Here is a 13,083-nt window from a genome sequence, read left to right on the forward strand (position 1 = left end):
GGATGTTCTCTGCGATTCATTTTACTGTAATCCAAAGTTTCACTCTTTTTTTTCTCCAGCCGACAGTGTCTGTGTCTGTCTGTAGCTTGAGTTGAGGTCACATCACTGCACTGCCACTGCCAGTCACTCACTGCACTGTCAAGTGAACAGCTGCAGATGAGCACTGCACAGATCAGAGTGACAGGCCCTGCAAATCAGCCTGGCCTTGGTCATACTTAATTGGCATTTCAACGCTTATTTATTAATAAAGACATTCACAAATCAATATCAGTGCGCCTGCTTATTTTGCTAGACAGTCATGACAGTAATATGGAAAAGTATATACCATATCGTTATGTAGAAACACTAAATGTCCTGTATTCTACATTTCACCAAAAGTAATGGAACGTCACTCATTTCTTTCTGTTAGTTTCTTTGTTGATGCATTCAGATGGGCCCAGATCATGGCTTTTGCCATTACAGAGATCAACGGAAACCCCAGCCTGCTACCCAACGTTAGTCTGGGGTACAGTATCTATGATACGTGTTACACGCTGGGAGTCTCATTCCGAGCAGCGTTGGCATTGGCCAGTGGGAAAGAGGAGCAGTTTGGCTTGGATGAGCGCTGTGTCGGCTCTCCTCCGGTGCTCAACAAATTCTATTGTCATCTCTAGTGTATTGGGTTTGTACAGAGTCCCCCTGGTAAGTTTACTACTTGAACCTCCTTTCACCATCACCTATAAAACACCATGTTTCTTCCCAGAACTGACGGCATGGAAGGACCTAAGCTCTGAAATACACATAGCCTACATGTACACGCACACACGACGTGACATGTTGTGAGCATGTTGTAGATCAGCTATTTTCAGCACGTAAACAAGTGTAAAATCAGGCATTACAACGCCATCAAGTAAGCCTTGCCGAGCCACTGAGCTGGTTTATTATTTTTTGTTGACAAAACCTACTGTAGATTTAGTGGTCTAAAAATAAAATCTTATGATATTTAGTCAAATAAAATCTTATGATATTTAGTCGACTACATCTAAAACATTTCAGATCACTAAAATATGACTAGGACTAAAAGACTAGGACTAAAACTGAATCAAAATCTGCTGTCAAAATGAACACTGGTTTTGTGTCTTTTTCAGATAAGCCACTATGCATTGTGCTCCTGTCTGAGTGATCGGGATCAATACCCTTCCTTCTTCAGAACAATCATAAGTAATACCATACAGGTGAACCTCCAAGTATATATTCCACACACACTTGACAAATACCTCCCTCTACTGAGTGTTATTGATATTTCAGCATATCGCCTCTCAGGAGGAAAATCCCTTGCACACTGGCATACTGTATGTATGTGTGTCAGTGTGACTGAGGACTTTTCGTTTAAAATACAATATTCGTTTAAAAACTTGTCAATTAAATGAAGTCGCCTCACATCTAAATCCTGCACACAATTCTACATTACTTCAAACTCTGTACTGTGCCTGTGGAGGGAGCCTGGGAGATAAGGGTTTATTGCTCCGAGTCAAATGCTCATTACTGATGTGATGTTATGTGATTTTTATTTTATTTTTCAAACAAACAAAATTGGCTGGAAATATTGCATTTTTATGTGGTGTCGTAATTAAACGTAATGTTGACATTACATCAGCATTACTGATTATCTACAGTAGATAGAGAGTGTAAAATGAAACAGGTTTAATTTTACTCTCAATAGTTAAATTATTGCTACTTAAACATCTGTATATCTGAATTAATTATTACTTAAGAAGTCTACTCAATTTGAGAATGTAGAAGAATGTAGAAGATCAATGTTTGCCTGTTATCTCTCCTGTGATACCACATCAATACAGCATGGAATTGTGGACAACATCTTATCTATAAAGTCTTGGGTCTGAGGGGCTAAATCTCATCAATGGTGGTCCATGGCTCAAATGCAGAATAAATAATGGACCTTGATATGAAAAATGTTGAAAACCACTCATCTCTAGATCAAGCACTTATACCTCGATTATTTTATGCAATCAGGTGCGAGCTATGCTCCAGATCATGAGAAGGTTGGGGTGGACCTGGGCAGGATTTCTGTACAGTTACGATGCCTATGGCCGAGACGCGGCCCAGATGTTCCAGTCCGAGCTGGCCCAGTCTGGTTGGGGTTGCCTGGCGTACGCAGAGGTTCTGCCCTGGGACAGTGACCCGGCTGAACTCCAGGGGCTCGTTTCCAGGATGAAGGCATCCACAGCTCGCGTGGTCGTCATATTCGAATACGGGATCCGTACGATTAGGCTCATGGACGAGGTTGGGGTTATAATGATCCATGTTCACTCAGGAAGTCATAGGTATAAGACACCTGAAAATAGTTATATTGAAGTCAAGACATCCTAAAAACAAATATATAGTTTGCTAGCGTATATTTAATTGCAAGCATTTTGTTTCATCACAATGGCATTTTATCTGTATTAGGTTCAAATGAAATGATCAGTTATTATTATGTATTTTTACTCTTCTCTGCACAATAAGCAAATAATCAAATTCTATGGTATATTGTTATAATTGTATTAGATTGAATTTACCTTGATGGTTTACAGAAAATTATATTATTATTGTTTTTTTTGTTTCTTTTTCTGTCTTTATTCATAGTTTGAAAGTAATTTGACAGGAAATGGGGAGAGAGATGGGGGGTGAAGACACGCGGCAAAGGCCGTCGGGATCGGGAGTCCAACCCGCGGCATGCCGTCAAGCTGGCTCAGCAGCCTATAGGTGCCCAGACGGTTGAGTTAGCCGTCCGGGCCATATTATTATTGTTTACTATGGAAGTCGGTCAGTCAGGCCATGCCTCGTGACATCACGCCTCGTGACACCTCATCAAACCCTGTACACTCAAGACACTGCCCCCACTGCCACACTTAGATCTCCACATATGGAGCTGACCCGTTCTGGCATTCCATACAGTATGTTGATCTGACCTCATCAAACCGTGTACACTCAAGACACGCTCCATATATGGCCAGTACAGCATTCATTCCATTGGCACGTTCGGAAATAGCGCACTGAGTGCACTGTACAATGCAAACTAATAGGCGAGTGTGCTCCGGTGCTGTATTTCCACCGCCCCATATAATATGTTATCCCAAAGCGCCAGCACTCGCCCAGCAGTCTGCCTCAGGGTGTATTACTGGTTATTATTATTATTATTATAGTTGTGATATTGTTGTTGTTGATGATCACAATCAACAGGTGGTGAAGCAGAAGCTGAGTGGCGTACAGTGGATAGCGGCTGTGGATTTCATAGAGAACTCAGACGACCTGAATGCTCGCTATATGCCCTACCTGAGAGGCACCCTGGGTGTCGCACTCCGTCGCGGGGAGATACCGGGCCTCAAGGACTTCATGTTGAAAATAAATCCCGACAATGACCTTGACAGCGGCAACGAAAATACCATAGTGAGTGTTTTGTTTCACTTATCAAATTGGTCTTTATTGTTGCCTCTGTTGTACAGGTACTGTGTGTGTGTGTGCGTGCGTGTGTGCGTACCTTACCTTAGGTGGACTATGCGTGTGCGCTGGCAATTGCACCTTAATCCCTGTTTTTTTTTATTCTTCTAGCAACTTAACTAATGTCCATAGCATTACCATGTATTGTACAGTATATATTTTTGTTTCTTCAGGTGAGGCAGTTTTGGGAGCACACATTTCACTGTAAATTTGCACCCCTTCCATCAGAGTGGGTGGATGCTGGGGGAAGGGTGTGTACGGGACAAGAGGACCTAGGAACAGCAGAAACGACCCTGTTGGACGTGTCGAACCTCATGGTAGACTATAATGTGTACAAGGCTGTGTATGCTCTGGCCCATGCCCTCCATGACATGTTGCAATGTGTGCCAGGAAGAGGGCCTTTCCCCGGGCACAGCTGTGCCAGTTTGCAGGCAATACAGCTATGGCAGGTGCGATATAATATAACAAACCCATTAAAACCGGGAAAGCATCTGTGTAACCACTTTAAATATTATTTTATACTTTGGCTATTCAAAAATCATGATCAATTGTGCAAATCTATGTTTTTTAAAGCAAACATTTTTAACTCAAATCTTTGCCAGATGGAGGAATCTTTGCTTCTGGGGGTCCCTGGAACAAAATATTTTGAGATGGGGTTCCGCAGCCAAATACAATTTACCCCATACAATTTATGGGGTCTTTGACATGAAATAGTTTGAGAACGACTGACATATAAACATACGTTTTTAGGCATTTGTTGAATTGATTTAGAAGATATTCGTTGAATCGATTTAGAAGCACATTTGTTGAATCGGCTCAGAGTTTCTAGTTGGATTTAACTTGGAATAATAATGGTTATGTATGGTATAAATCATATTGTAAATACTGCAAGGAAACTGTACCTGTCACTATCACTATGTCAACTACAAAAGTCTCTTGGTTCATCTCCGTTTGTAGTTTGTGTATTATCTGGAAAGGATTAATTTCACCACATCATTTGGTGATGAAGTATCATTCGATGGGAATAGTGATGCCTCACCAATCTGTGACATCATGAACTGGTCGTGGCTCACTGGTGAACAAAGCACAAAGGTTCAGATTGTAGGTGTGTACAAGAAGTCAGCCTCCGCAGGTGAAGAACTCATCCTTGATGAAGACAGGATTGTCTGGAACTCAATTGAAACCAACAAGGTCACTTTTGTATTCTAAAATAACTTATGTTGAACTCATGATGTGAATGTAGGCCTAATTGTGTTTGGACTGAAACTGATCATTGTTACTCTCCTCTGTAGCCTCCTCGGTCAGTGTGCAGTGAGAGCTGTCACCCTGGAACCCGTGCAGCCAGAAGGAAAGGAGAACCCGTCTGCTGCTTTGACTGCATTGCTTGTTCTGAGGGAGAGATCAGCAATGAGACTGGTAGGTTTACATTATGTACAGTATGTACCGTAGGCTGTCCGTAGGGCATAGGGCCGATACTTGTACTTGTTTGTCCCTAATATTCTCTTATTTGTCAGACTCTACAGAGTGCACCGTTTGTCCAGAGGACTTCTGGTCCAGTCCCCAGCGTGACCACTGTGTACCAAAGAGCATTGAGTTCCTCTCCTACCACGATGCCCTGGGTATCTCCTTGACAGCCATCTCATTGCTGGGCACACTCACCTGTGCCATTGTCCTGGGAATCTTCATCCATCATCATCACACGCCTATGGTACGTGCCAACAACTCAGAACTCAGCTACCAACTTTTGGTGTCAATCAAACTGTGTTTTCTGTGCTCACTTCTGTTCATTGGCCGTCCCAGACTCTGGACGTGCCAGTTGAGGCATGCAGTGTTTGGGATCAGCTTTGTGCTGTGTGTCTCGTGTATCCTGGTAAAGACTGTGGTGGTTGTGGCTGTGTTCAAGTCCTCTAACCCTGGGAGTGCAGACATTATGAAGTTTTTTGGTGCTATGCAGCAGAGAGGAACAGTACTGGTTCTCACTTCTATCCAGGCAATAATTTGCACAGCTTGGCTTGTGTCTGCCTCACCAACTCCTAATAAAAACACGCAATATCAAAGTGACAAAATCGTCTATGAGTGCGATGTGGGATCAACCGTTGTTTTTGCAGTGTTACTCGGTTATATTGGTGTACTGGCACTCCTCAGCTTCGTCCTAGCATTCATAGCGAGGAATCTTCCAAGCAACTTCAATGAAGCCAAGCTCATCACTTTCAGCATGTTGATCTTCTGTGCCGTGTGGATAGCCTTCATCCCAGCATATATCAGCTCCCCAGGCAAATATGCAGATGTAGTGGAGGTATTTGCTATTTTAGCATCTAGTTTTGGTCTTTTGGGGGCACTATTTGGACCAAAGTGTTACATAATGATTTTGAAACCTGAGCGAAACACTAAGAAGGCCATCATGGATCGCGGAGCCACCAAGTCATAGAACGCAGAAACTCAACAATAATGATGACACAATGCTCTGTGTGCGGAGTGTATACGGAGGTCACTATCTGATCACTTTGATAGTAATAGATTCAGTTTTCTACAAGATTAAAATAAAAAAACTCTAACCTCTATTTTCTATCATGAAGAAAAGTTGGTGAAAAGTTCATTGCCCTGCCTTAAAGACTACGTTTGGTGATTTTAGAGCAACATTGTATAGGCATGAAATATTCAAAGATGCTAAATTAGCAAAGATTTTTGCAAACCTGGACTGGACACCAGATTCATAGGGTCCAACATCCCTGTGTATGCTACATGCCTGCCTGTCACTTTTGGAGCAACAGAAAGCTCATGTTTTTATTCTTGGACTTTCCAATATTGGACTCAATGTTTTATACAATTGTGTCAATAAAGTAAGTAAGTAACTAACTAACTGGCTGTCTGACTGACTAACTTGAAAGACAAGAAATTACATGGACCGTCTTTGACCACAAGGTGGCGGTGTCGTGTATTGGTGAGGTTCAACCTGCTCTAAAATCCAGAAAGGACCACTTCACCACTTTTCTATCTCCATATAATTGGTGCTCACTAATGTTCATATGAAATAGCAGAGTTTAATTTGAATCTTATCTGCCTAACAATGATGTCACTGGTGGACAGGTTTCTAAACTGACCACAGCCCTCCTATGAGACAGACTGAGTAGGAAAGAATTCTGCAATTTTTATATGAAGATAGGAACATATTCTGCACAATTTAGTCAGGCGGAACTGATTGATAGTTCAGTTGGTGATACAAACATGACATTTGGCACAGATGACCTTCATATATATGACCCTAATTGATCAACCTCGGGCCACGCAGAATTCCTACATTTTCAAGATGGCCTATGACCGCCAGTTTTCAAAATGGCTGCAACTGGGCCTACGTTTTGGATTATATCACGTTGCTGGGACTGTAAATCATTGCTTTCCCCGCCATTTTAATATAAGACAATATGTTTTGGAGGTATTTCTACCAAGTAAAAACCACACCCGTGCGAATTAAGTGAGGGGCGGGCACTCTTATCATCGTACATCATCATACATCTTCTCATTCCGGCCAATCAGAATTTGCGTCCTCACCTTTGTCTGTTTGTATTTACACAAACACTCAAAGATGGCCATTCATTGTCAACGGCATTCAATGTGTTGGGACCTTAGAGTATAGAGTACTCTAAGGTTGGGACAAACGCTCAAAGTTGGCTATTCATTATCAATACATTATCATTACAATTTAGGCATTTAGCAGACGCTCAGGACATTTCACCCTTTTTGCAAAATAATATATGTTAATGACGTTTAGAAGATTTAGAACACTTTCCTGGGGGTCTTTATGTGTGTAATTTGTGGTTTTAGATATTTTAGATTTTATCAGTGAGCCCAGTGTCTCTGATGTCATGGACACTGGGCTCACTTACTTCCTGGACTACAATTCCCATAATGCTTTGGTGCACTGCCCCCCCCTTGTGGATAGGGGGAGGGCTGTCTTACTGAGACACACACACACACACACACACACACACACACACACACACACACACACACACACACACACACACACACACACACACACACACACACACACACACACACACACAAACACACACACAAACAAACACAAACATGCACATTACATTATTTGTATGCCCAAACCACTAACCTCAAAAAACTACAGAGGTTCAATATATGTGTCGAGTTATATATGGATGTACGGAAAGTATTATCAGAATTGGTGGTAAAAGATATATAGTGGGTCAAAATGATTGATCAACTGTTCCACACTGATAACTGGAGGGACTGAAATGGGTCTCCCTGACCGGCACATTCCATTGAGGGTTGCTTATCTGATCCGGCTGTGAGAATGGGCTTTATGACTTCCACAGGCAGGCCGGGTCTCAACTTACTAACAGGACATGTAGGTAGGAAGAAGGAGCCATAATCTGGTTCTTTAATTCCTTTCATTGATAAATGTGTTCTAAGTAACCAATATTATACTGGGTTAGTAAAGCCTAGATAATAAATATAAACAGTAAATCTAGACAGTTTGATCTAGATAAGCAGCAGCTCACATGACAGGAAGTGATGGGAGCTGTTGCAAAGGCTGTCTCAAGTGAGGCAAGCAGGATGGCCATTGGCTAAAGACAGGGGCAGAAATACTGCCCCTGTCGATCTGATTGGTTGCCAAAGCAACTCCCTGCTTTAAGTATACTGTTGGCCAAGGGTTGAATTTAGATTCACCAGACCATCGTGACAGGAGCAGCAGAAGGCCAGCGGTAATTATAATGATATGATATGTGCATTATTCATAACTATGTTTTAATGTGTAATATGATAATTAGATTGTAACCAAGTGCTGTTGTGTTTCTTTTCTCCAATTAATAAATCTTGATATGGCAGATTTAAAACCACATACCTGGTTAGTGGGTGGAACACCACACAAACGTGGAACCACACACACACATTACAAAGTGAGCATAGTGGAACCACACAAAGTGGAATACCGCACACATGCACACTTTTAATGGAACCTCGCAAAGAGGAATACCATAAATATGTTTCAATATAACTACACTTCTCCAAATGAGAGCAGGGTTAGGTGATAGACTTTAAGGGCGTGCTAAGTCACAAATCCAGGGTACTATTATCAGTCTGTGTGGGGAAGTTTGAACAAACGTGTGAATGTTGTTATTATGTGTTTTATGTTTAATAATGAATTAATAAAAACCCTATAAAAAGCATGTTTGATTCGTAAAATAAGGAAATTATTGAAGCAAGAAACAAACCAATGTGCGTGTTAAACCTAGCTAGATCTACTTGCATTCTGTGGAATTCGGATCCCGGCAAATCTCACAGAAAACCGAACAATATGATTCAAGGATGCCTTCTAGCACAAGTCATGCTACCCCACAAGGACCAAGTCTCATTACTGGCACATAATTAACAATTGTGAATACAGTTTATGACTGTCCAAGATGTACAACGCACGCACATGCACGCACGCACGAACACACACACGCACGCACCTGTCCCCGCATTATGTTTATCCTCCATCTGGCAAAGGCTCAAACACAAACACGCAGCGAACACTTCCCCCCATAATGTGGCTGCTGCTATCTTTGAGCCACATCCGTGCCAGCAGCGCACGCTCGTTCACACACACACACACACACACACACACACACACACACACACACACACACACACACACACACACACACACACACACACACACACACACACACACACACACACACACACACACACACACACACACACACACACACACAACTCATGATAAATGATCAGCAAGCTGCTCGCCCAGGGGAGGATGATGGGTATACAGCATTAACCTCTCTCTCTAGCTTTCTTCCCTTCTTGTACTTTCTAAACCAGTGCGACACATGAATTCCTCTGTGTGTTAGCTGAGTGGATGAGTGAGGCGGGTGCTGGTGGTCTATTGCTGTACTACTGAGTCCGGTAATGTAATTACCTCTGTGTGTTGCTGAGTGGATGAGTGAGGCGTGTGCTGGTATTGCTGTACTACTGAGTCAGGTAATGTAATTTTGTCCAATCTGTACAGTTATAACTTATACAATTTGGGTGGTTGTATTTTGTCTGCTATTGAGACATTTAGATCATGTCAGCCATCTTCTCCACTGACTGTCTTGGCCCCCAAGAGACAGTGGAGGCATTAGCATGCCACCTGGACACAGGCCCGGGTCTGATCAGCCATGGTCGGGTCGCTTGGAGGGGGGCGTCTGTTTTGCGAGACCTGAAACACCCAGGGCCAGTGACTCCAGGTAACAACACTGATGACGTGTCCAAGTTTGTGCATCAGTAGATGTTTTATTTACTGTCAAATGTCACGTCTCACCTACCTAGACACACATTTTGACCCGATGGTCAAGATTAATTTTATTCCCTGAGCAAGCAGGCAGGCTTTAAGCCCAATGGTAAACAATTCAGCACGGATTCAAATCCGGAGTAGAACAGGAAAGTCACATGTTATACAAGTCATGTTGGAAAGTGGTCTTTTACAAACGCAGGTGCTATAAAATGGTAAATGGTGCATTTATATAGCGCCTTTATCCAAGGCGCTTTACATAGATTGTGCACTACATTCACCCATTCACACACACATTCATACACCGATGGCAGCGGAAACCATGCAAGGCACCAAACAGCACATCAGGAGAAATTGGGTTCAATGTCTTGCTCAAGGACACTTTGACACTAACTCTGGGGGAGCCTGGGTTCAAACTGGCAACCTCCAGCCACTCTACCCCTGAGCCACTGCCGCTATCAATGGAAGAGCTTGGATATATAACTAGCTTGGATTAACTCATTTGAGTTTCTACCTGTGTGAGCATGTTTTTAACTTTTTATTTTATTATTTCCTTGCATTGTCATTGTGTGTTTTTTGTTATGCAAAGTGATTTGATTTATTATAACTGCCACGGACGTGGTTTGTCATCTTGTTTATTTGTGAGAGGACCACAGTGGAAATAAGTGCTGGACTTTATTGTGTTTTTACTTCGAACCAACATGTATGATTTGTGGTTAGTTGTGATACAGTGAATCAATCAATCAATCAATCAAAGCGATGGCATAATCTTTGTTAAAATTGTTTCTTAAAACACAGCTTTTCAGAAATGCTTGTTTTTGGGCTGTTTTGTATTTATTTGGCCTATTTTATCCATCACTGTTTCCTCTGAACCTATAGATTATATTGTTCACACGAAGCACTCTGGATAAGCGCCTAACAAAAGTTTATTAAGACATTTACTCTCATGCAGTGATTATTGAGGGGATAGCTTGAGGAAAACCTATCTCTCTCTCTCTCTCTCTCTCTCTCTCACACACACACACACACACACACACACACACACACACACACACACACACACACACACACACACACACACACCACACGCCATGCACACACACGCCTAACTCAACAGCACATCAGCATTAATCAGTCTGAACTTGATTTTCAAGAAGAATTTCAGATCCAGAGCAGCTATATAAGTATAAGCAGGTCATTTAGCTCGCCTCTGCATCCTTCACACTCCTGCAGTTCCTTTCCTTCAATGTGCATTCAATTTCTAACAAGCATGGTGGCTTCTCTCTCTCTCTCTCTGTTCCTGTAGCCTTGCTCTACACAGTATGTCAGTGACAGTCTGCAAAGTTGACAGACAGCATAACAATTCCTTTTCACAGCAAATATGCATTTATGAATGAAAAGAGATGGGTGCCTGTGATCCTTCTGCAGTGCTGTCAGCCTGTTGACATGCCTCCTTATCGACAAGATGTTTTGCTTTTATTGCACGGTTTCCACCCCTTGTATCTTCTTTTTTCTTTCTTTTTTCCAACTCTACGATATTATGAAGTTTCAACCATGGCGTCTACACTCTCAGTCTCAGAGTTACAAACCTGCAAGGGAAGAATCCTTTCTGTACGTACTAAGATAAAGGGTACAACGAGTGGTCTGAACAATAAGTACAACAGGTTTATCGGGTTGGGGCATACATTTCCAACTTGTATGGCGCTGGCCTAGTCATAAATTAGGGTTAGATTGAAAGGGGATCCGTTCCCTCTCTCGTTCCCATTGTTTCTCTCTCAATTCAATTCAAATTGGCTTTATTGCCACGAGAAAACATATATTTTCATTGTCAAAGCAAAAGTGGAACAATTACAATCAAAACTAAATAATGTATGTACAAATAAAAGGGAATAGAAACAATGTGTACACACTGAGCTGTTATACATTGCATCTAACTTAAGAAACCATAAGAATTGTGCATTTGCTGTCAGAAATAGTTAGGCTACATATCCACATAAGAAAGGTTAGCTTGGGATAAGCTCTCCCTCTCACTCCCTAACTCGATCTGTGATGATTAGGCCTACAAGTGTATCCCAAATGCGGATAGGGGGAATCACATTTTCTCCACTGCAGTGAATGAATCTTCTAAAAGTGCATTGAGTGTGTTGAGAGAGAGAGAGAGAGAGAGAGAGAGAGAGAGAGAGGAGGAAGTCAGATAGATAAATGCAGGAAATTGAAACAGCGAAGGTGAGTGGAGAGACAACAGTGGATGATCACCGCTGTGCTAAACTAACCCATTCACACATCATTGCTGCAGCCGGGGCAGAAACCTCTTATCTCCACATCTCAACTTTTGTAAATGAAAGCCTGACTTCATCATACAAGATTATATGCACCAAAGTAGTAAAAATGGCAGATGTACCGCACGCTGTGAGCTTGTAGATCGGTTATTGTCGCTATTTTAAAATGATAATATAAAAAGGAACTGTTTTTCGGACATACAATGTTTCCACCCTGCAGCAGGGACATCTTTCCCTCTCCATGCGACACCCAGTCAGTCATCCAGTCAGCCAGCAGGCAGCCTGTCAGCCTGTCAGGCTGGCAGGCTGGCAGGCAGGCAGGCAGGCAGGCAGGCAGGCAGGCAGGCAGGCAGGCAGGCAGGCAGGCATGCATGCATGGTATCGGTAATGGTGTGTGGTGCTGGCAGGGGAGAGGACAGGCACGGTGACATTCTGGGACGGCAGCAGCCAGTAATGAGTCGTTAAAATGAGGAGAGATTTGGGGCATTACTCATCCGTTACCATACCAACTGTGCTAGCCGTTGGGGGATTGGTTTCCGCTCTTGACAAGGAGGAGAGAGAGAGTGTGTGTGTGCGTGTGTGTGTGTGTGTGTGTGTGTTGAGCGGGACTGGAAGTACCTCTGTGTAAAACTTTCACATGCACACACACACGCAGACTTGAACATCACAGCTCAAACCGCACACACAAACGTTGCACGGTCTAAATCCCATCTTCTGTGCGTGCGTGAGCGTAAGTCCTTGTTTATAAGTTGAATCTTCAAAGCACCTTCAAAGCGTCCTCAGCCATCCATCCTGACAGCAGCACCAGCACGGCCTTCACTACTTCAGATTTATTCACAATTCTTCCATATGTATGGTCATTTTTTCACCCAGGTTTGACGGCTTGCTTTGTTTTGTTTATGTTTTGTCCATGTTTGCCCACATCCTTTCTATTCAGGGTTGTTGAACAAAGAGTCAGGGATGGAAATTAAATACCACTCACATAAAAAAAAAACCTTAGTGTTGCTATGACGA

At 42.5% G+C, this 13,083-nt stretch overlaps 1 protein-coding gene across 1 annotated transcript; it reads left to right on the top strand.

The window, feature by feature from the left end:
• Positions 1-443: 443 nt before the first annotated feature.
• Positions 444-5,908, top strand: LOC310874662 (extracellular calcium-sensing receptor-like; the record flags this gene model as incomplete). The annotated part of the gene is made up of 6 exons (XM_083787523.1): positions 444-623; positions 2,014-2,283; positions 3,223-3,412; positions 3,709-3,929; positions 4,773-4,896; positions 4,995-5,908. The coding sequence occupies 6 exons, from the start codon at positions 444-446 to the stop codon at positions 5,906-5,908; spliced, it is 1,899 nt and encodes a 632-aa protein (XP_083643649.1).
• Positions 5,909-13,083: the final 7,175 nt, after the last annotated feature.

The sequence above is a fragment of the Protomyctophum parallelum genome (assembly GCF_964188405.1).
Source record: "Protomyctophum parallelum genome assembly, chromosome: 17".
NCBI classification, from domain to species: Eukaryota; Metazoa; Chordata; class Actinopteri; order Myctophiformes; family Myctophidae; genus Protomyctophum; species Protomyctophum parallelum.